Consider the following 22,469-nt stretch of genomic DNA (forward strand, 5'->3'; position numbering starts at 1 on the left):
ACAAGTGTATTGTATGATTCCATTTATGTGACATGTACAGAATAGGCCAGTCTATGGAGATAGAATGTAGATTAGTGGTTGCCTATAGTTGGGGGACGGGACAGGTGAGTCAGAAAGAAAAAGAAAGTGACCACTAATGGGTAATGAGATTTCCCTTGGAATGATAAATATATTCTAAAATTGACTGTGGTAATGGTTGATCAATTCTGTGAATATACTAAAAATAATTTAATTGTATACTTCAGATGTGTGAATTGTATGGTATGTAAATTATATATCAAAACTGTTATAAGAAAATGACATAGGCACAGGTGCCAACAAAACTGGTTATTTTAAAAAAATCATAAAAAGAAAAAATTCAAGGACAACTCAGTATGTCTCCCTTCAACCTTGTCTAGGGGAATCAGCCCTAGTTAACTAATTTTACATATAAGGCTAGTGGTAAGTGTGTGGGTAATTACAGCATTTAATACACATTTAAAATACACATTTTTTTTTTTTTTTTTTTTTTTTTTGAGACGGAGTCTCGCTCTTGTTACCCAGGCTGGAGTGCAATGGCGCGATCTCGGCTCACCGCAACCTCCGCCTCCTGGGTTCAGGCAATTCTCCTGCCTCAGCCTCCTGTAAAATACACATTTTAAGCAAGGATTGGCCTTGCTTAAAATGATGAGAGCTTTCTAGTCTGCTGAAACTAAATTTAAGAGAAGATACTCTAAAGGCCAAAACATCGCTGGTATGAATGGACACAGAATGACAACTCTCAGCACATAAAATAAGAGAACATGCTTTGAGGACTGATAGAAGTAATTTTAAAGACAAATCAAGGATGAACTATTTTACATATCTAGCAACAAATGTATGATATATGTAGTGTTCAATGCATGGTAAAAGATGAAAGATGCTAAAATAACTTCAAATAACTGATGGATCCTCAATGAAATTTGAGTTGCACGTCAAGAAGGTCTGGAATATTTTTTCACAACTCAGAATGCACAGTGGAATGGATGACTTGAGATAGTCCACCTTATATATTTGTCTTGTACTAATATTTATGTTAGCCAGAGACCTTGAAGGTTTCCCTATTGTGTGACTGGTATGCTGATAACAGTCTTTCGTATCACAATATGCAAAGTGAAGGAAATGACTAGTAAAAAGCAAACTTGAGGTAGTGTCATAGAAACAGACAGCTGAGGACCAGAATTCTGAGTGTGATGGTAATGATGACTGCAGTTTATTCCTAGGGGCCAAGTAGGAAACTTCTAACACAAGTTGAAATTCAATGGATAGAAATTTTAAATATGGTCACATACTCTTTAACAGTTCATTTTTCATGATCGTCCCATCATCCGAATTAAATATTAAAAATTTTCCTACTATATGAATCCATTGTAGAGGAAACATATAATATATTGGGAGATACTGACCCATGAAAATGAGGGCCGACTTATTTTGGACCATAAAGTCTAGAGTGTCTCAAAGATGAGAGGAGGTAATAGGGGTTACCAGCCTACTCTGCTCAAAATGACATATAACTTTCCTGATCAACAACAAAGGGAACCACAAATTCAAAAAATCAGAGGTGACTTCTAATCAAAAGAGATCTTTGCAACTCTGTTCTTATACTTTTGCATTTTGCAGCCCTAGTTAAAATGTAGAAACACCTCTAGATTGCCAGACTGTTAAATGACAAGACAGGATGAAAACTGGGAATTCCCTTAAGAATATAAAATATTTGATTTCAAGGACAGTCTATACCAACAGCTATAATAGATTCACACTTTCTTTTTTTGTAAGTAATTATTTTAAAATATGAATGAAAAATACATACAGGATTAACAATGAACAAATTTTTTTGTAGAGATTTTCGACATCCAGTGATTTTCTTGGAGCGGACATTCTTCCTCCATACACTAAAAGCTTTCCATTTCCGGAACAGTGAAAAGATGGGAATCTTAGTGAGTTCTCTGTGATATAGATATTCCTGTTCCCATCGATCAATTTCAATAAATTCAATGTCATCATTATAAAAGTGTGTTACTGCCTTTTGGCTAATAGTATAGTAGTCATTTTTATTGATGTTCTCATAGCTTACAACTCTATAAACAAATAAAAATTGAGACATAAATAAAGCATTCAATATGAAATGAAGCAATTGCATTATTCTTTTTGTTTTAAAGAGATAAAACATTTCTGGGAAACAAACATTATTTAGAGTTAAAAAATTCTAACAAACTACTTTCAGATTAAATACATTACTCAAGAAAATGAGCTGAACAAGTTGGGTTTATTATAAAGATTTCACAACTGTGGCAATATGCTTGATGATTTCAGTTACATGACTTTTACATTAAAATGAATTGACTATAAATTATAAATTTAATAGTACTATATCAAAGCTACCTGGAGATAAGTTTTCATTTATTATTAACTCTTTAGAAACTATTCAATACTAACAGCGTAAAAAAAATTTATGCTATTAAGTATTGACAGAATTATGAGAAAGATGAAAGTAAGGAAACATTAATTAGGTGAGACAAGAATCAAGAACAAGATTATATGTCCAGTTTATCACCAACAAAATTATTATTATTGATAAGTTATTTAGTTCATAATATCTCTCTTTCAACTATCATCATGGATATTCTTCAACTGTATGAGTAACAGAAAACTGATCAAGTAAAGAAGGAAAGCAAGAACAGAGTAAAAACAGGAGAAAGAAATGAAACAATGAAAACAGAGCTGATTCTCTAAAACTGCTTAAAATAAAAATATTCCTATAGCAAAATGATGTTTTCTGTAATTTTAGCTATAATGCTGAAATATTGAATGCAAGAAATATTCAGTAATACAACAAGTGTGAAATATGATATAGTACCTTATTGAAATATATTTTGGAATTTAGGGAAATAACATTTTCTAAAATGCTTCTCTTTCTTAGGAGAGCTTAGAATAACAAGATAAAGGTTAAGGGCAAAAAGAAAGCCCTAAATTGTTTCTATGTTAAAACTATGCAAAAATTACATGTACTAGACAGAAATTAGACAGGAACACTCTGGTGGAAATCGGCTGTTTTCCATGTCTTTCAGTCCTTGGCTCTACATTCGAACCTGTAGTCCACAGCCCTTTATTTTATTTTACTTAATTAATTTATTATTAGTAGTATTCCTACTACTATTATTATTTTTGACATGGAAGTTCACTGCAACCTCCGCCTCCTGGGTTCAAGTGATTCTCCTCCCTCAGCCTCCCGAATAGTGAAATTACAGGCACCCCACCACCATGCCCAGATAATTTTTGTATTTTTAGTAGAGATGGAGTTTCACCATGTTGGCCAGACTGGTCTCAAACTGCTGACCTCAAGCGATCTCCCTGCCTCAGACTTACAAAATTGCTGGGATTACAGGTGTGAGCCACCACGTCCAGGCCACAGCCCTTTTACATAGGCTTCAGGTTATTTGTGAAATCCCTGAAATTGTTGTATGGAAAATTCATGTATATATGTATGATAAGTTTTTAAGACATTGGAATAAAATTCTGTGTTTTGAGTCTATTAAAAAAAAAGTTAAGAACCACTAGTATAAATCATTTTTAGTTTTTAATTTCTATTTTCATTTTAATAAAACTGAGTAACAAAACTATTTTTAAAATTACGGCACACGAGACCAGAATGAAAGCAAACCCAAATCAAGAGCTGTTCATGTGAGCCTGCAAGGAGATCTGGGGCTGATGGTGCTGTGCGAAGTGGGAGAGGAATAGTAGTGCTTTTTTGTTGTTCAATGAAGATCAAGGGGTCCCTTGCCAAATTATTTTACAGTAAAACCTGTCTGAGTCCATCTGATATGTAACTTAGACTTCAAGACTTCTATTAATTTATAAAAGTATGTGTGTCTCATTTGAGATAACCACATGGACTGACTCTGCCAACTTGGGGGCTGCCATGGAAAAACCTTCAACCTGCTTGGCTTTTTTCCAACCTGATCCCACTATCTGACTTTTTGTCTGTGTTCTAATTAACTCACCCCAGAAATGTCAGGAAAAATGCCAGGTATTGCACAGGGCTGGTGAGGAATATGGAATTTATTTTACATGTTTTTCCTTTTCTCATTATCAATAGTTAAAGATAGAATTAGGGTATTCTTGAGGTGATTCTCTCTAAAATGTGAAACTTGAATTTGACACTGAAATTGTAATCAACTTCAGATGTTTCATTAACATCAGGCATCAAAGTTACCTAAAAACAAGAACAAATTGCTGACTGCGGCCCTGGTGCATGTCTGGAAAACTTGCTTTGTGTAGTCTACTGATGGCCCTTCCAGAAGGTGGTCGTTGTGGTCCATGAGTTAAATTCTAACTTGGAGTTCAGTGCCACCTAGAAATCCTTTTTACTTGTATTTCTCTTCTTATCGCAGATCTTCATTCTCAAGCCCCTAAGTATTTTCCTTCTTTACGCATCTCTACTCTTCACTGAACAAATGAACACAAGAGAGCCCTTTGCAAAGATTGGATCATTAGCATCAAAATCATCTGAGGTGCTGATTAAGAATATAGATTTCTGAGTCCAACACAGAATCAGAATCTTTATGTATTCCAAGAATCAAAGACAGTGAGTGAGGTGCCTGGGTCATTTTGATACACAATGTTGTTTGTGAACCACCAAACTTTATTACAAAACAAAAAGAATGTGAAAACAAGGCAAGCTCCCTCTCATACCCTCACTTGAAGTTCAACATACCATGTTTTTCCCCCTCTCATGCTTTCCTCCAAATGGAGATGGAGAGGTTTCACCTCACTTTTCTCTAACTCTAGTTTTTTGGCTATGTTTCCTCCACAACTAACAGTGTGTATAATGTCCCTTTAGCATATAGAAAATCTTTTCTTGATCCTGCCACATACTTAACTAAAATCCCACACTTTTCTTGTTAAGTTTCCTTTAGAATGGTGTGTGTCAATGGCCACATCCACCTTATCCATTCCTTCTTAGAGTTCCTGAAAATTGGTTTTGTTTCCTGCTGCTCTAATGCAATTATTTTCTCAAAGATCAACAGGGACTTCTTTCAAGCCCAATCCAGTCAGTAGGTAGAAGGGTCTGCAGGGTTAGGAAAATATTTGCAAAAAATAAGAAAGTGTATGCACATTTCTCTGTAATCCTAGTCTTAAGACTTTTTTCAATACTGAGAGGTCACCCCCCAGATCTACTCCTTAGACTGGCATGTTTTACTCTACATGCTCTGCCTCCAAGTAGTGATCCATTTCAGGAGTTGAACCACAACTCCTGTGATCATGACTGCCCACTCAGCATTTATTTCTTGGCACTCAGGATCAAACTTTAGCTGCCTCCTAGAGAGTGGTTTTGGATGTTTGTTCCACTAAGGCTTTTCCTTGAGGAAATAATCAGAAAAAGTAGGCTTTAAGAACCAAAAAGAAAACATTTAAAAATGCAAGTACTGTGTTACAAAATTCCTACTTTTCATATAAAGAAGATGACTTTTGGATCTAGTTAACTAGAGAACCTTGGTTAGTTAACTAATTAGATTGAGATGGAAGTCTCAAATAAAATTATATTTAACTATGCTCTACTGTCTCATAATTGGAAAAAATATATGTAGTGCTTTTTTGCTGTTCAATGAAGATCAAAGGGTCCCTTGTTAAATTATTTTACAGTAGAACCTGTCTGTATCTCTGAAATGAAACACAGGCTTCAAGACTTTCATTAATTTATAAAAGTATATGTGTCTCATTTGAGATAAGCATATAGACTGAGAGAATTGTGGGGCCCTTGTGGTAGGTCAATCATTGTCTTATTATTATTAATTTCAGATGTAATGCAAAGTGAACCTACTTTGGGGCTTAGAACTCCTCTGGGGTTTTTTAAAATTTTTCTCCTCCTGATATTTGATTTCCAAAACAATAAAACCTCAATGTGATGTTATTTCAAATAGTTCCATCTGTTATATACTGCAGTGATTGAAAATGCTTCTATTGATTCTTAAACCAATCTACCAGACTAATATTGCAGAAACATAGGTTTTTCTCATGTGACTGTTGTGCTCAAGAACCTTGAACAGCCCCTTATTGCTCCTGTCATTAAATCCAAGTTATTCTGCCAGGTATTTGTGGCACTGTCCTCCTGTTTCACATTAGTTCCTTCTCTGTCCACACAAATCATCCTCTTTAGGCAGGCTGATTTCTTCATCATATTCATCTTAGGTCATGCTTGAATGCATACATATGTCTTTGTTCACCCTGTTACCTCCTGCTTCTTTGAAGATTCCGATTTGTACAAGAAAGTTACTCCTTACGTGCTTTAAGGCTGAATTAGATAAGCTCTTGTGGCCCTATGCAACTCTAAGTTGTCTATTTTCATTATTATATGGCTTCAAGTATTATGATTTGGGTGTATTCATTGACTAAAGGTAAGCAAGCAAGTGCCTGGGAAGAAATAGGCCACTTCCTGAGTTCTGCATTTATCAACCTCAATCTGTTTGATAATGGTCCTTGTCATGACTCAATATGAGACTAGATCTAACCTAACCTGGGGAAGAGAAATGCTTGCTTTACTTCTGGTTTGATTAACCAAAGATGGCAAAATAAGTGGTAAAGAACTCCTTTTTTTAAGAGGAAATTTCCAAGTTTCATCACTAGGAGGGTGCTCTAGGGTCAATGTTTCTCAATGTATCATCTTTGGAGGAGCAGCATGAGCATTATGTGGGAATTGCATATTCTCAGGCCCCATCCTAGACCTATTAAATCATAAACTCTAGGAGTTTAACCATCTGTGTTTTAGCAAGTCTTTTAGGGCTTGAGAACTGCTGCTCTAGGTCCATGATGTGTAACTCTGAATCTTCGAATCACCTGGCAAGTTTTAAAGAAAAGCTCTTGCTCAGTCTCTACCACAGACCAATCAGATAAATCATAAGTAACAGGAATTGGAACCTGGGTGATTCTAATGAGCAGCTAAGGCTAAGACCTACTGCTCTAGGTTCTTCAGATTTTTGTGTGAAATAAAACCATCATCCTCTAAATCACCAGAACTCCAGAGCAGTGCCAGGATGTGTGTGCATGTATGTTTGTGTGTGCATGTGTTTGAAGGAAGGGCACGGAGTCAATCTGAAGTCTAGATCTAACCAATGTTTGCCTTTTATCTGTGTTGGAAAAAAGTAGATCTGATGTAAACTAGGGAAGAGAAATGCTTGTTGTACTTCTGGTTTGATTAACCAGAAGGAAGTTTTTTGATTATTCCAAATGAAAATCCAAAGGGCCCATAGTGTTTCCACTTGCTGACTCAAATTTGACTTAATCGATATAAATTTCTTCATAGATTAGCCTAAGAAAGCTACATTTTGTTAGACAACCTGGTGAGGTTTTTTGATAATATGGCTTCAAAATGATCTGTTCCTTACTACATAATATATATACTTCATTATAAAGTTTTAAAAAAATAATTATAGCTTCACACATAAACTAGAATGGCTCTACTTCAGAAGGTTTCAAGCTGATACCACTGATTAATTTGATAACATTTTTATACAAATAGGATATTTAGGCAAAAGGACAGGTCTGTTACTGCAGTTTACAAATCTATGTTTGAGATAATACAAATTATGCTGCCTGATTTCTCATCTCTTTTGACTACTGTGTTTGCCATATAGATCTGGTAGTTTTCTAGCTTTAACAGAAAATTTTCCATTATAAATGAGCAAAAAGATAAATATCTGTCAAAATTAAATCCATATTACCATGATACCATAAATTACCAAATTACCATAATTTAAGAGAATTGTAGACCTTAATATCAGAAAATGAGTTTTCAAAAATTATTAGGTAATTTCCATTTAGAAGGTTTTTAAAAATTCAAGGATGTAGTTTCAAGGATAGGTTTCATTAATTTAAGAAGTAAAATTATAAAAATTTCAAAAAAAATAAACATTACTTACACTTAAATATGATAAAAATATCTTTGAAAATTACAAAAGTCTACAGTGCTATTTATCAAGATAATTTTATTAGAATATGTTTTCAAATTATGCTTTGAAAAACTATTTTTGTGTTTTAAAAACAATTCATTATGAAATTCAATTAAGATTCAGATTTTTCCCAGTTGGTAACATCAAAAACCAAACAAGAGGAATGGAGGAAAGAAGGGATAGAAAAAATAATCAGAAACATCTAATTGCTTATTTTTTTAGGAACACATAATATTGCCTCAAAAGGAAAACACAAAAAATAAGAGCAAATCAAAAAGCAATGGCAACAAAAGCCAAAATAGACAAATGGGATCTAATTAAACTTAAGAGCTTCTACATAGCAAAATAAACAATAATTAGAGTGAACCAGCAACCAACAGAATGGGAAAAAGTTTTGGCAAGCTACCCATCTGACAAAGAGCTAATATCTAGAATCTACAAAGAACTAAAACAAATATACAAGAAAAAAACAAACACCCCATCAGAAAGTGGGTGAAAGATATGAACAGACACTTTCAAAAGAAGACATTTATGAGGCCAACAAACATGAAAAAATGCTCATCATCACTGGTCATTAGAGAAATGCAAATCAAAACTACATTGAGATACCATCTCACACCAGTTAGAATGGTGATCATTAAAAACTCTGGAGACAACAGATGCTGGAGAGGATGTGGAGAAATAGGAACTCTTTTACACTGTTGGTGGGAGTGTAAATTAGTTCAACCATTGTGGAAGACAGTGTGGCGATTCCTCAAGGATCTAGAAATAGAAATTCCGTTTGACCCAGCTATCCCATTACTTGGTATATAGCCAAAAGATTACAAATTGATCTATTATAAAGACACACAAATATATATGTTCATTGCGGCACTGTTTACAATAGCAAAGATGTGGAACCAACCCAAATGGTCATCAAACATAGACTGGATAAAGAAAATGTGGCACATATACACCATAGAATACTAGGTGGCCATAAAAAGGGTAAGTTCATGTCCTTTGCAGGAACAGATGAAGCTGGAAACCATCATTCTCAGCAAACTGACACAAGAACAGAAAACCAAACACTGCATGTTCTCACTCATAGTGGGTGTTGAACAATGAGAACACATGGACACAGGGAGGGGAGCATCACACACTGGGGTCTGTTGGGGGTTGGGGGGCTAGGGGAGGGATAGCAGGGGGTGGGAAAATTGGGGAGGGATAACATTAGGAGAAATACCTAATGTAGATGACAGGGAGATGGATGCAACAAACCACCATGGCATGTGTATACCTATTTAACAATCCTGCAAGATCTGCATATGTACCCCAGAACTTAAAGTAAAATAAAAAATAATAATAAAAACTAAGCAAGAATTTATTTATTTATTTTATTTAATTTTTTAATTGCATTTTAGGTTTTGGGGTACATGCGAAGAACATGCAAGATTGTTGCATAGGTACACACGTGGCAGTGTGATTTGCTGCCTTCCTCCCCTTCACCTATATCTGGCATTTCTCCCTATGCTCTCTCCCCAACTCCCCAGCCCCCACTGACCCTCCCCTATTTCCCTCCAACAGACCCCAGTGTGTAGTGCTCCCCTCCCTGTGTCCATGCGTTCTCATTGTTCAACACCCGCCTATAAGTGAGAACATGTGGTGTTTGATTTTCTGCTCTTGTGTCATTTTGCTGAGAATGATGGTTTCCAGGTTCATCCATGTCCCTACAAAATATTCCATGGTGTATACGTGCCACATTTTCCCTGTCCGGTCTATCGTTGATGGGCATTTGGGTTGGTTACAGGTCTTTGCTATTGGAAACAGAGCTGCAATGAACATTCGTGTGCATGTGTCCTTATAGTGGAACAATTTATAATCCTTTGGATATATACTGTTTCTCACATAGACAAAACAAACAGTTTTGCTGATAAACTGAGTTTGTCTTAGAAACCGAAAGGAAGTGTCTACAGTAACAATCAAACTCAGTTGGATGGTTCAACAGGAAGGTGGCAGAGGCTGTGTTGTGTTCCCACTATAGAGCTGCTCTCTGGCAGACGGGACTACACAGTCCTACCCACGGAAATATTTTCTGAATTCAGAACATTTAACAAGGTAACTATACAAATATTAGAAAAATAAAATTTCACCCATGGTAAATTTCTGGGTGATTGCGTTTTTTTAAAAAAATGTTTTTACCACCATGAACAACTGGGGCACACCGGGAGTCACTTGCTTGGCTGCAGCACACTTCTTGAGAAGCTTTGCTTTATAGCTGTGTTAAACATTTAGCATCTGGAACCACTGACTGGGCATTTGATACTCACTCAGACTATCAATTTTATGTAAATTGTGTGAGGATCTCATCACAAATTTTAAAATAATAAATATAAGCCATAATTTTAAAAAAGTAATAACACGATTCTCTTTAGTCAGCTGAATGATGAGTAGTGTGAGCCACAGATGAGAGTTCACACCCAGCTAGCTCCTTTTCCCTATTGAATTTTTTTTTTTAATTAAAAGATCTTAAATAACAACTTTAATTCTTTGGAAATGAGAGCCCAAAACTAGAGCCTCTATCACATAGTTCTGGGCCTCTAGACAATCTGTGGAGCCAAAATTTCTGGATCATTTCACTGGAGTCTGTTTTTAGCACTGAATCAGATGGTAAGTCAACAAGTACATGATGCTATAAAGCTGCAAGGCTGAGAGTGTCAATTTAGAAAATGGAAGCAAACAAATTCTTATTAGCTCTTTGGTCACATTTGGATTGAAAAGTATCTTCTCAGGTTATTGAGTTTAAATATGATTTTTGGATAGATATGCCCACTAACACATGATCAATTATTTTCCTCCAATTAGTAAAATCATAAGTGATAGGTTGTCTACTCAAAATATTAAACATATCTCTATGATATAACCCTTGAGCAAGTCCCCTAAAATCATAGAAATGGTCTTTACTAGTATTATTAGTTTCACAAAATGTTTTAAATCTTACTCTTCATTTCCTGCATATATCATGATCTAAATAAAATCTTTTACTTGATATTTCAATGTATGACCATGGAAAAGTGCACAGTTAGCGCACATAAAATCCTTGATTTTATGAGATTCACAATTTTCGCTCTCTGTCAATCCTAAGACAAAAATGAGAGGTTTACTGTCGTATGTAAATGTTCTCTCTGAGCAGGGCAAAGCCTTTCTTGCTGCACACACAGCTAAGTGCTCAGACACTACTGATTCCTACATGCCTTTTGCAGTCTAAATCTCTGCTCACAACTAACTGAAAAAACTCTTCTATAGCACAGGTTTTTAGTGATAATTGGAAAAAAAATTTTGAGCATATTTTTCTCAAACGTTTCATTGCACATTTGGGGTTAAAGCAAAATACCTGTCAGCACACTTTATAATGATATGCATACAGTCAGTTAATAAGGGAATCTTGCAAATAACTTATAACTTACTGTATTTTCTCTCTAAGCATATCTTGCCATAGGTGATTAAGCAATAGCATGACATATCATTTTTAAAAGATTTTTGTTACAGGAAATGCAACTTTAAATGATTTCCATAGTTTAAATCTCAATTTCTCATTTATTCCATTCTATATTGAGAAGCAGTATTTTGCATTTTGTTCAAATTTTTTTTTCTGGAAAAATTCAATAGGCTTATCAGAGAGAGAGATTATTGCTCTAGATTCAAAAATCATAAAAAATGCTTCCACAGCTTCACCACATTTGTTGGATAGTGAAGACATTCTTCAGCAGCAAACTCACAGTCTCACAGTTATTTTATCACATTACTTTTAAAAGGAGTTTGGTATAGCATGACCTCATCTTGTTGACACAGTATATACTATGATTAACTTCCAGTTTAGCTACTGCTAACTCCATAGCATCCAAATCATCATCTTTACTCATAAGGTTATGACATTTGGAGTTAAAGTTAGGGAGGAAAGTTTAACATCAAACCCTAAAATGCAATAATAATAACAAACCATGATTGTAAAATATCTTTCTAAATGAGACCTTACATATTACTATTAAGCATCACTTCTGAGAGTCCAAAAAAGTATAAAACATCAACTCAATTTCCCTAGTAGAAGTGCTCATTAATCTAGGAACAAATCTCCAGAACTGAACAAAAGCACAGTTCTCAGTCTCCTCTTCAATACTTTATCTTGTGCTGGTAAAAAGATGAGAATCAGTTCTACATGGAGCAAAATTTGGCTCTTCTCATAGTGGAAAATGAACATCACAAATAGCACTCCTTAATATCTGTGTTATTAGGAGATTATTTTTTCCCTGAAGAAAAAAACTATGAAAACATTTTTTGCACATGGATCAAGAAGTATGTTTTAAAATCACCAAAAAACCCACTTTCCATAAGTTTCCACTTAAGATCTACAACTTCTTCACCAAAGACGTATAAAAACCAGAAAAGGGAGTAAGGTAGTGGTAGGAATGACAATACTATTAAGGGTTTTTTTTTTTTTTTCATCAAAGAGTTTTAAATTACATTATATGTTAAGTCTTCCATTTAAAAAAAAATGAATTGTCTCATGTTGGAAAAAGCCTCTTTTATACTCCAATTCTTCATCTACCATCTCTTCTCCTTTTAACATTCCCAAATTAATGTATCTGAACTCAAACATGTATTTTTCCCTGATGATTCTGCTCCATTCAATCTTCTGTGTCTCAGCTGTAAAAGGAAAATAAATCTTGGGGCCCCAAAATCACTCAACTAAAGGTAAAAGTCAAGTTGGGAACTGCTTAGGGCAAACTTGCCTCCCATTCTATTCAAACTCACCCCTGTGCTGAGATAAATGCATATCTCATTGCCTCATTTGGAGAGGCTAATGAGAAACTCAAAGGAATGTCTCTTATCTACTTATGACCTGGAAGCCCCTTACTTGCTTTGAGTTTTTCCATCTTGGCCTTCAGTTGTCCCATCTTTCCAGTCTGAACCAATGTACATCTTACACATATTAACTGATCTCTCATGTCTCCCTAAAATGTATAAAGCCAAGCTGTGCCCTACCACCTTGGGCACATGTCATTAGGATCTCCTGAGGCTGTGCACATCCTCAACTTTGGCAAAATAAACTTTCTAAATTAACTGAGAACTGTCTCAGATCTCGGGGTTCACAGTCAACCACAACTCTACCCCTCTTGCTCAGACAACTGGATCATTAAACTCATCCTGTACTGTTTTCTGGTTATCTACCCTACATGTTTGTAAAAACATCCTGTTGGCTTCACCTTTAAATTATTTTCAGAAGAAAACATATTTCTTTTTTTTTTTTTTTTTTTTTACAGTGTTTCGGATTTATTTACTTTTTTTTATTGCATTTTAGGTTTTGGGGTACATGTGAAGAAAATGCAAGATTGTTGCATAGGTATACACATGGCAGTGTGATTTGCTGCCTTCCATATTTCTTATCACTCATCATGATATATCCTTTATCTCTTGTTCACTCTACTGTAGTCACACCAGCCTCCTCTTTGTCCCTTGAGCATGTCAGGTCTATTGCACTTCAGGACGTTTGTATTCACTTCCTGTTGCCTGGAATGCTCATAACTGCACTAGCACATAATTCATTCCTTCTCTTTCAAGTCCTCATTCAAACGCCAGCTTCTCAATGAGGCCCACCCTGATCACCCCAGTTAATTCACAACCTCTTCCTCAGCACTCCCAATCCTCTTTATCTCTATTTATTTTCTCCAATATTTATCACATTTTAGTATTCTACATAATTTACTCATGTACGGTTTATTATTGTCATCCTCTGCTAAAATGTCAGTTCCATGAGTGCAACAATTTTGATATGGATGGTTTACTAATGTGTCTCAAGCACGTAAAACAGTTTCTATTACAGAGATCATGCTCAACAAATTTTGCTGAATGATTGCACTTTCACAAGCATTTCTGTTCTTCCTACAAGTTATTGTTCACTCCTGTTAGGCTCTTTAAGATTTACAACAAATCTATCATTTTAAATTTTGATTAAAACTTTTACTTTAAAGCAACTTGCAGTCTCATAATTATGTGACTTCAAATTGTATCAACAACAAATGTGTCACAACAACACAGAGGAAGTGTGTGTATTTTATTCATCTATACGAATATCCTAAGTTATCAAGATCATTTTATTAAAAAATCCTTACTTCTACTCTATAAAGATGAAATAACATGAAAAACAAATCGTGCAGCACCTACTTTTTATATATTGCCATCCTCTTTTCTCAGTAATTATAAAGTATCAAAAATATGTTTGTAATACTGATTAAAAATATATGGCATAACATTGCATAAATATATGAGAAGCTCAATAATACAGATAAGATGGTTAATGTTTCTAAATGGATAAAGGGAATATAAATAAAAAATACATAATTGTTGCGATTAGGATTAATTTATCATTCGATGATAACCAAAATTATATTTGATTTTTATCATTAATAGTCAATCAATTATGAATAATATGTGCAATCTTATTTGTAATTTTTATGTTAAAGAAATTGTTTCATAAAAATAACTCACTTTAGATTATATGCATCATATTCAATGGATGATCTTGACACTGCAGGGATCATATAAAGAAATCCAAGATCTTCATTTTCACGTATTATTTTAATGATTTGCAAGGGATCACGAATGTTGGCTTTAATAACTTCTTCTCGGTCATGGAAAGTGTACTTAGGGTAAGCTGAAGATCTAGTCCTGAAGAGACCTCTTCTTCCAATACTGGTACGTGACAATTTAGGAGGAGAGGGCTGATAAATCTAAACAAAGCCAAGTTTTGAAAAAAAAAATGAGTCTTTGTACACACTCAAGAGTGACAAAATATGTCCCTCAAGGACTAATTGCCATATTGCATGAGATGTCTAGGCCTCAAAGGCAAGCGTCTTGTCACTCAAAATTTTCAAACCATTGTTAGGGAGCGATATTCTTCCTCATTACTGCCTATGCAGATACCCATCCTTTTCCCACAAAGCAGTCCCAGTTGTCAGCTCCTATTTTAACTCAATGTTTATTACATCAAAATATTACCTGGTCTTTGATATTCTTGGGAGCACTCCACGCTCCTTGCTTGATTGCTCTGCATCTATCTTCTCTGGAGCCTCTCCTCTCAACCTCCCCATCTGTTCCAACAACCTTGATGCTCTTCAGCGAGTGAAGTCTTGGACAGCTGTTATCATAACTCATAATAACTTTACTTCTTTGTGAATATGAGGGGTGGTTATATTGAGTATTGGGAATAATTATACGATAGCCTTAGAGAAGCATTGATTTTATTAACTAATATTGCTTGTTCCTTATACCAGTGCTTCTCAAACTTTAAATGTGCAGTGAATTACCTGGGGTTCTTATTAAAATGCAGATTTTTATTCAGTACAGCTAGGGTGGAGCCTGAGGTTCTGCCTTTCTAACCTGCTCTCCTGGATATGGATCCTGCTGACCATGGACTACACTTGGAACAGCAAGGCTGATTTCCACCCTGCCATGTCCACACACTCCAGCTTTGTACTACTCTCTGGGCTTCACAGTCTGTGCTCTCAGTGCCACTCACCCCCGCCCCCAGAAAACTTGGGTGGCATCACTCACATCTGTTGCTCTCATGGAGGAGGTTAATCATTGTGTTTGAGGAAATTTGACACTAACTCCAAAGGTCATCACCTTGCCTCTCTGACAGTGTAGGAGTAACTGGCTTTAAGATAAAAGTCACCATAGTGGACCTGCTTTGTTGAATAAGTACTGTAAATATATGCATGAGTATTTTATTGCCTATTAACATAGCTGGCAGAGGCTGCCATTTCTGCAGGGATTTATTGCTACAAGCTCTGTGGAACAACTTCTCCAGAAAATTTGTACTCATAGGGAACATTACACCCCATCTCTGATTAAATATACTCTATTGAATAGCAGTTGGAGAGAAGCCTAACAACAAGTTCAGAGCTGAAGGAAACACATCTTTGAACTTAAAAGGCAAATAAAATGTGTCTTTGAATTCTTGGCCAGGGATGGCAGCAATGGCACTGTTCTCTTCTGTGAATGAATAGGCCAAACCTGAACCAGAGAAAACGTATATCACCTTATTTCAATGTTGCAACAAGGGCTAATCCACTTTAGTATTTTTATGAGATTAAAGTATTACTGTTTTAACAGAAAATGCATTTATTTTATTTGTTCTAGTTTTTAAAAAGTCTTACTGCATTCTAAGTGGAAGATGTGTTCCATAACAGGGTTACATATTTTCCTCTGAGCACTAATTTCTCATTATGTAACTCAGTGGGAAAATGTGATTCACAACTTTAGCATTAACATAGGTTCAGATTTGGGGGTGGGAATTAAAGAAAGCATTTATTCATAAAATGTACAATGTCTGTAGTACTCCTCTCTGACGGATGTCCAGTATAATTTGAAAGTCAATTTCTTTCTTAATTAACAGAGGCTTCCAACTTCATTCCTTTCTGTCTTCCTTTATCTCCCAGAAATCCTCCTTGTTGCATTTTTATTTGAAACTCATACTGATAAATCAATATCTGAAAAAGTTACCTTTTTCTCAGAATAAATATCTTTTTTACTTTATGTAAAAATCCCCTTTTCCATATTTCTCTTTAATTCCTCTTTACTGAATTCTTCACTGAGTGACAGCTACAACCAAAAATCATAGCTCACAACCTAACATTCCTTTTCAGCCCCACTTTCATCCAGATGTCTGTACAATTTCCCTCCTTTTTTTAAAATTCAAATTCTTGAAGCCCTCTTTACGGCAAATGAATTAATTTACAGGCAATCAAATCTTTCCTGGCTCAGATCTTTTCTGGAGAAAGAGCTCCTTCTGTCTCCACTTCACTGACACCATAGTAAGTGAGGTTTTGTAATTTCCATATAATTCTTCATATGATTTCATTCTTTCAGGATGATCTCACCCAAACCCAAAGTAAGCTCCTGTCCATCTATCTTCTCCTCAAGCTCCCACCTCTCCCACCTTATCTATCCCATTAACTTTCCACACCTTTTTCTCAACTTAGTGTAACTCCCAAGGGTAGCTTTTATTCACTGACTGGCCCCCCAATGGCCAGGTGTAAGAGTCCTTTTTATTTAGTTTTTCATTATTTTGTACCTTAAACAACCAAAGAGAGCTCTTATACTCCTCTGTGCTGAGTGCTCACTTGTCCACCTACATACCTCTAGACTCTGAAATCCTTGAGGATAGACCTTGTCCTCAATTGTGCACATCTAGCACTTCTAACCCAAAGCTTGGAGCCAAACCAGCAATTAAATGTGTGACTGTCAAAGGATCCTCTCAACCAAAAGCTCAGAGAAATCTTGGCTCTATTGGTATCTTTACTGTAGATATGCCCTTCATATTCTCTCCCCTTACTGTTTTTTTCTTTAATTATCTATAGATATTCATTTAAACGCAAGCTCTGGTGATTTCTTCCCCAAGCTACCATTTCTTTTCTTTCTTTCTTTCTTTCTTTCTTTCTTTTTTTTTTTTTTGAGATGGAGTTTCATTATGCCATCCAGGCTGGAGTGCAATGGAGTAATCTCGGCTCACTGCAACCTCCGCCTCCTGGGTTCAAGTGATTCTCCTGCCTCAGCCTTCCAAGTAGCTGGGATTACAGGCATATGCCACCATATCCAGCTAATTTTTGTATTTTTAGTAGAGACAGGGTTTCACCATGTTGGTCAGGCTGGTCTCGAACTCCTGACCTCAGATGATCCACCTGTCTCCACTCTGCAACTCTCACCAGCTACACAAGTTGTCTTTCTAGTTGGCTTAGTCTCCATTTTATTACCCTTCACCAGGGTCTTCAAAGATTCCCATTTTTGGTAAAAATGATGAAAATTTCAAAAAAGTTAAAACATTCAAAATACTATTATGTCTTCTTTATCATGCAAAAGAAGGTCAGAAGGCACTGTACAGATGCTGAAAGTTTCCTTTATGATTTTCCTCCACTGTAAGAGTTTTCCTTAAACAGGAAGAATGAAAAAATGTCATATTCCCCAAACTCATTATGCAACTTAATAGAAAATGACTTTGCTACTATTTTTATGAGTTAAAAGCATGTTAGCAATGCTATACAAAACAAAATTAAGTTAAAAGAATCAATTAAGTATTTTAATATTATACCTGTATTTTTTTCATAGCATCTTCCTGCTCAAGAAACCGAGTAGATGATGTAACAGAACTTATTTTTGCTGTGCTTACTGGATGTTTAATGATTCCGGAAGTCATTAATTGAGATCGATTCTGTTCATTTATGTATTTTGGCTTTTTACGATCTTGGTAGACTTTTAGCACTGGCTTTGGGAAATAGAGAGACGTGTTAATCTTTTTAACATTCATATAAACTTGTTTCATTTTTCACTACCTTTGGACTCCTTTTCCTGTTGGAAATCGATCTCCTTGTACTAATTTCCTGTGAAAGACACAGTCCTAATAGTAACTACCACCATTGCCTGTCCCTGGTCTATTGCTTAAGTAAGACTTTTCTACCTAGATTCCATTAATTTTATACTTCAAATTATCAATGAATACTTACAAGAATAAATTACAACAGAAAAGGCTCAGAAGTATGAAATCATATACTCCCTAATTGTCCATTACAAACCCCCATCATTTATTAATACTCTACTGTGGGAAGAAGTGCACAATCCTCCCACCAAAATCATCAATCCCCAAAATCATCAATCACTTCTCATAGTCATAACTTATAGAAGATCTAAAAAAAATAGGTGGCATTATCTTAAGCTATCTAACTGAAAACTATGGCAATAAAACCCCCAGCTTTTAACATAATAAAGTGAATATTTCATTATAATGGCTTTTAGTTACTAAGCATTATGAGTTTAATCATGATAGCTAGTCTCTCATATACTGGGATAAGAAAAAAAGGCTTGAGATTAAGTAAAGAAAAGCAGTTAACTTTTCAGGTAAACTGCCTTTGGTTTCAGATGAAAATCCCTTTTGAGCGACTCCTGAAGAAAGGAAAAGCCTAGCTGGTGCTACAGAGATGAGGGAGATCTAAGTTACCTAATAGTGCTAAAAAGGAATAGAGACCAGAATCACAAGTTGAGAAGAAGAAGAAAAGTTGTCTGTTTACACAGGGTGACTTCACGGAGACCAAACAATGATCTATAAATATGATGTTAAGATAAATGCACATTTGGAAAACCCTTCTGTGAAACCTACTGAAATGAGTAAGGAAAACAAATAAGCATATGTTGAGAGATTTCATTACCACTAGATCTGCCTTAGAAGAGATCTTGAAAAGAAAAGTACTAAATACAAAAAGAAAAGACTATTAGCTGGTGCCCAGTGGAGTAGAGGCAAGCTCTACATAAATTGCAGATGTCTGGCAGTTGATACAGGCTGTTGGCTGGGACTTGTTCAGATAACATCTCCTCAGAGAGACCTTTCTAGTCACCCAATCTGAAGTAGTCTCTTCTTAGTGTCTACCACATTCTGTGTGTTCTTTTCTTTTCTTAGAGACAGGATCTTGCTCTGTCACTCAGGCTGGAGTGCAGTGGTATATTCATAGCTCACTGCAGCCTCGACCTCCTGGGCTCAACGATCCTTTCCCTTCACCTCCCAAAGTGCTGGGATTACAGGCATGAGCCACTGCGTTTGGCTTATTTTCTTAATAGTTACTATCACTAGATGAAATTGTTAGAATTACTAGAATGTCAACAGGAATCCTGTCTGCTTTGTTCATTTGCTTTGTTCCTTCCTCAGAGCATGACTCAAACCCTGGCACAGAGGAGGCACATAACAAACAAACTTTTAACATACATGAGTGGATGACACTGGTGACAAGTTGAACAACTTTAATGATCAACAGTTAATGATACACTTTTTTTTTTTTTGAGATGGAATCTTGTTCTGTCACCCATTTTGCAGTGCAGTGGCACAATCTCGGCTCACTGCAACCTCTGTCTCCTGGGTTCAAACAATTCTCTGCCTCAGCCTCCTGAGTGGCTGGGATTATAGGCACCCGCCACCATGCCCAGCTAATTTTTATATATTTAGTAGAGACGAGGTATCACCATCTTGGCCAGGCTGGTAAGTGAAGGCAAATATGTCAGAGAGAAATAGATGTAAAAAGTTTCACACTAATTCCATGGGAGCAAAATGGGAAGGTGGACTTGGTGCCCCACACATGTGGTGGCCCAGGCACACTGAACCCTGGGGAAGAGGAGGGCAGCAGTCAGTGCCACATCCACCATGCAAATGGAGGTGCAGTGTTAAACCAACAACAATAGCGACTTTGCATTTTGTGTTGATTCTGTTTGTATTGGTTTTGTATTTTCTTTGTATTTAAGGTGTCAATTTGTTTATTAACAATTAGAATTAATTCTTAGCATAATTTTTTTTCACATAAAGTAACATTAAATAAAAAATAACAAATTAGCATGATGGATTACGAATGCTTTCCTTCAAGAGAAATCAGTACTCAAACTTAAGTTTGAGAAGCAATAAAATAAGGATTAATATCCATATTTTTTAAAACTTAAAAATAAGCAAGATAAAGACAACTTAAAGTGGACAAAGGTTATGAACAGATAATCCACAAAATAAGTAATATATGTGGTGATGAATAAATGAAAATATACCTAACTTCATTAATAAGATGCAAATTATAACAATGTGATGCCATTTTTAACATATCAGTCTAGCAAAAATTAAAAAAAAAACTGATAGCACCAGGTTTGGCAAAGATGTGAGTAAACAGGTCCTCTCATACACTGTAGGTGAAAAAGTACATTTTTGGAGGGCAATCGGGTAATTTTTTTTGAAATTAAAAATGTACATATAACCTAAAGATACCATTTCTAGGAATGCACCTTGATATGTACAAAGACGCCATTCAACACAGCATTATCTGAAGTAGCAAAATAAAAACAAAATAAACAAAACCAAAAAAAACAAAACAAAAACAAAAAGGAAATTACTTGAACTCACATCAATATGAGACCAGTTAATCAGTACTGTGTTATGGTACCTCTATGCAACAAAGTACAGTGCAGCGGTTAGAAAAGACAGCTCTACATGCAAGGATGAGAAATATTTCTATATGATTAAGTGAAATAAGCACCTAGAAGATCAGTATGCATTGTATAATCTTACCTTAAAACTGTCTATGTTTATAAACACAAATATATATGCAAAAATATTTGAATAAACATAAAACAATCTGAAGGGCACACACTAATGATGGTAGCTAATGTCTAAGGGTGGAGAGGAGAACTTTCACTTTTTAATTTTTTTCCCTTTCACAGCTCCTTTACATACATTTATAATTATCCAAGGGCATAAATGGTTTCTAAAAATTAAGTATTTTCAACATGCACACAATTTTTTAAAGACAAAGGCATGTATGTTGAAAATAATAAAACTATATGTCTAAATATGACATGTTTACTAGATTTTCCAGTGTTAAATGGTACCCTAATATCTAAAAGAGTCTTAAAGCATACATAGTTAAGTATCTGTATTGTATATAATCCTAGAGAGGACTTAGCTGCCCAAAAACTTTGCCACTGAATCCTTTAACTTAAACAGTACCTAGAACTAAATATTTGTTGAATAAATATTTACCATATTTACAACTTCATAAAAAGTTCTTATCTTTTAGCTTTCATTCCTTCTTTGTCAATTCAGTCTAGAAATGACTTCCATCCTCCAAAGCAATTTTGGAACTTCCTCTGTGGCTACAGAGGCTAAAACAATGGTTTTTGAACTTACCAAAGGCTCTAGTTTTTTAGGCTGCTGTTGTTTTCTTGTCTTCTCCTGAGCTTTTGTAATGTGACTAAATGTTAGGATCCGTGTATCAGATTCATTTTCTGTGGATGTCACTCTTCCTTTGGCTTTTATGTTATTCAGTCTTGGAAGTGCAGAATTTTCTTCATACTCTTCAGTATTTGTCAGGTCAGATTCACTATCTGTGGCCTGAAAAGTCATTGTTACTCCTGGAAAGGATGGGGTGAGAAAAAAAAAATTAAAAGTAGATCAAAAAGATTGGGGAAGGAGGCTAGTGGAGAGGGACTTAAGGACTAGGAAGCATTGAATTTGCTCGCTGTCCTCAAATAAAACCCATCAAAGTTACCCCAGTCTTCCCAAACAGAGGATTTGAACCAAAGGAATAAAAAACTAGAAACTGTGCCTGGGCTTCAAGAACCCCTGTAGCTGGGGTGGAACCCAGGAATTTGCATTTCTTACAATTTCTTGGGTGATGCTGCTGCTGCTGCTGATCTGGGGACCACACTGGTCTAGATTTAGAAGGATGAAAGGAAATGCAATTAGTATTGAGATCATTGTTTCTCATCTCCTGGGAGCTTGTTAAAAATGCAGCTAATTCTAATACACACAGTCTGAAAAATACAGTATAGGTATTCAAGAAAAAAGAAGGGGGGAAAAAAAGAATTGAGGGCTCATTTCTGACACAGGGCTTCTGGAGCTTTAACGTGCAGGAGAATCACTTGCAGAGCTTGTTAAAATGAAGGTTCTGATTC

General features: G+C 35.5%; 1 protein-coding gene across 6 annotated transcripts in view; it reads right to left on the reverse strand.

Moving 5' to 3' along the window:
- The window catches only part of LOC135272894 (dynein axonemal heavy chain 6-like), a 72,479-nt gene that overhangs the window by 28,284 nt on the left and 21,726 nt on the right, over positions 1–22,469 (reverse strand). For 5 of the 6 annotated variants that reach the window (XM_064371605.1, XM_064371607.1, XM_064371604.1 and 2 more), the window contains exons 2-5: positions 21,703–21,926; positions 18,088–18,261; positions 14,487–14,728; positions 1,829–2,096 (exon numbers count right to left, since the gene is read on the reverse strand). In XM_064371605.1, the coding sequence (XP_064227675.1) occupies positions 1,829–2,096; positions 14,487–14,728; positions 18,088–18,261; positions 21,703–21,918 (900 nt within the window). In that variant the 5' untranslated portion in view covers positions 21,919–21,926. The other variant, XM_064371608.1, reaches the window with a different exon arrangement.

The sequence above is a fragment of the Aotus nancymaae genome, unplaced genomic scaffold, assembly GCF_030222135.1.
Source record: "Aotus nancymaae isolate 86718 unplaced genomic scaffold, 86718_ANA_hifiasm-v0.15.2.pri h1tg000141l, whole genome shotgun sequence".
Lineage (NCBI taxonomy): Eukaryota > Metazoa > Chordata > Mammalia > Primates > Aotidae > Aotus > Aotus nancymaae.